General features: G+C 34.2%; 1 protein-coding gene across 1 annotated transcript; it reads left to right on the top strand.

Annotated features, from left to right (window-relative positions):
* The first annotated feature begins 483 nt into the window (after positions 1–483).
* On the top strand, positions 484–1745 carry LOC131055919 (protein SRG1-like). The gene is made up of 2 exons (XM_057990229.2): positions 484–744; positions 1372–1745. Exons 1-2 carry the CDS (start codon positions 655–657, stop codon positions 1630–1632), a joined length of 351 nt encoding a protein of 116 aa, XP_057846212.2. The 5' UTR covers positions 484–654; the 3' UTR covers positions 1633–1745.
* The last annotated feature ends 642 nt before the right edge of the window (positions 1746–2387 follow it).

Raw genomic sequence — 2387 nt, forward strand, 5'->3', positions numbered from 1 at the left:
GACTTTGGTACGATTGCTTTGTGAACGAACAATTGATTTTTATATAGGTATTTATTATTATTATTTTTTTCAAAACATCAACTTCGTCATATCTGAAAGCCACTTCTTATGAAAGAAGTGCAATCGGTGCAGTTTTTCGTGAGCAGATGATGTTTGCCTTAGAAGTTTGAAGCCACTTGATTATCTTATTCGGAGTACAATAATGGTGTCCCGGTATTATATTATTGTTCAGTCATTTCATAATTTTGTCTAAAATTATTTTTTAATTTGATTGGTTCAATGGACATCTCATATTAAGCATTTTCCATATAGGAGAAACAGATTTCAAAAGCATGTTTGTGAAATATGAAACGTGTATGGACCTGATTCAGTAGTACTGTGGAAGGATCCCTACCATACCGAGAGGCTAGCCCATTATAAATTCTCTGTCTAGGGGTGTAGAGCAAACAGGCGTCTGTTTAGATTGATAAGCATCATGTTTAATTCAGCCATCGTATTGGATCCATCTGATGGTACTTCAAAAAGATTTTCAATTCCCGTTGTTCAGGAATTGGCATCTCAGCACCTTCAAAGCCTTCCTCAAAGGTATATCAGGTCAGAGAAGGAGCGCCAAGTGCATGTCCTACTAGTCATTTGGATATCCCTATATTTGATATGAACATGTTTTTGGGGGAATCAGATATCTGCACGCAAAAGGAAATAGAAAAGCTTGGAATTGCATGTAAAGAATGGAGATTTTTTCAGGTGGGTAAGACGAAATTGATTGTAAGTTATATATAATAGACTTTGGTTTTTATGAAATAGGTGAACTGCATACCAATAGATTTGTCTATCTGAAACAGGTTTGAAATTCAACTCTCTGTTTATATTTTAGTTTGACTCCATTTTAGTGCCCTGGACTACTATTGAAGGCATTTTCAGTGTCTTTTCTTGTGGGCACTTTTAAAGAATACATCTTATTTTACCTTATAGTTAAAGATGAGTTACATTAATCACACACCAAGTGTAAGTGAGATGTCTCTCCTTAAGAAAGCCATAGTAGTGATGATAAAGATTAATATCAGTGTATAGTATGTAGCAAATTTTAGAGAGAAAATAGAAACTACAGGAAATGCAATTGTTGTAAAAATTATATTATGTGCCATGAGCTATGTACTAAAATGATTTTTTATCAAATGATCCCCTGTTTTTGTGGAGATTTAATGTTTTGATAAGAGCTTTCCTGACCGAATTCGGAGGAGTTGCTTGTGCATCCTTTGTAGGTTGTGGTCGTTGCTTATGTGATGTGATATATCAGTAGCACACAAGCTATTTATTATAATACCACTAACTTGATTACTTGCTAATATAGTATGCATGTCTCTGTAACAGGCTGTGAATCACGGAATTCCTCAGTCTCTGCTGGACAGGATGAAGGGAATTATGAGAGAATTCATTCAACTACCATTGGAAGAAAAACTCAAGTATGAAGTGCAAGAGCGTGACGGCTATGGCCAGGCCTTCATAGCCTCAGATAACCAAAAGCTGGACTGGGTAGATAGAATGTACTTGACCATTTTACCTCCAGAGAATAGACAAATGAAATTTTGGCCAACAAAGCCTGTGGACTTCAGGTACCTAAATGATTGTTAATTCAGATGTTTGTGAGTCCTTTAAGATCGTGTACACGGAATAGTTATAATCAGATTATTGCAAATTATATATGATAACTAGTGTAACTGCCACTTATGCCTTACCTATTTGGTAAATTTATATCGATGTAAACTCCTAGCTCTATGCTTTAATTGGAAAAGCTTAAACAATGTTCGCATTTAGGCGGTTATAGTTGGCTTACACACAGTTTTAGTAAGCCCAATGGTGAAGTGATGTAATAGTATACCTCATAATGGAAATCACACGTTCACTGGGGTCACCTAAAAGCTACCTTTACCTTCACACTTTCAAACTACTGGAGCAAAGGAAAATTAAAAGTGATTAATAGTTAATTGGTCCTGTCTAACACGAAAATTTCAGCTTACAATACCACATATTTCGAAACTTAGCATCTAATGTTGATGGAAATTATCTAATGCTTCAGGATTGAACTCAGGTTGAGAAGCTCTTATTTTCATCTTATTTTGATTACATTTATTCATATTGATGATAGCTCACAGAGGGTGATCTGAAATATTGATGCAAAGAATAACACACAATCAAATCTAAAAATATTAATTATAATAGCTTTTATTTTCTAAAGAGATTTTTGACAAACGACCTCTTGACATATTGTACTGGACTTTATTTTCAAATTCATTATACTTTTTAGTTATTTGTGAACATTAATACTAATTTCAGTTCAATATTATAAACCTCTTCTGTTATACAGTCTGAATGCCTATCCATTTGTA

Source organism: Cryptomeria japonica, chromosome 5, assembly GCF_030272615.1.
Source record: "Cryptomeria japonica chromosome 5, Sugi_1.0, whole genome shotgun sequence".
NCBI lineage: Eukaryota > Viridiplantae > Streptophyta > Pinopsida > Cupressales > Cupressaceae > Cryptomeria > Cryptomeria japonica.

Coding starts and splice junctions, on each gene's coding strand:
- LOC131055919 (XM_057990229.2), top strand. CDS start 655: ATGAACATGTTTTTGGGGGAATCAGATATCTGCACGCAAAAGGAAATA. Junction 745..1,371: donor AAGAATGGAGATTTTTTCAG/GTGGGTAAGACG, acceptor TCTCTGTAACAG/GCTGTGAATCACGGAATTCC.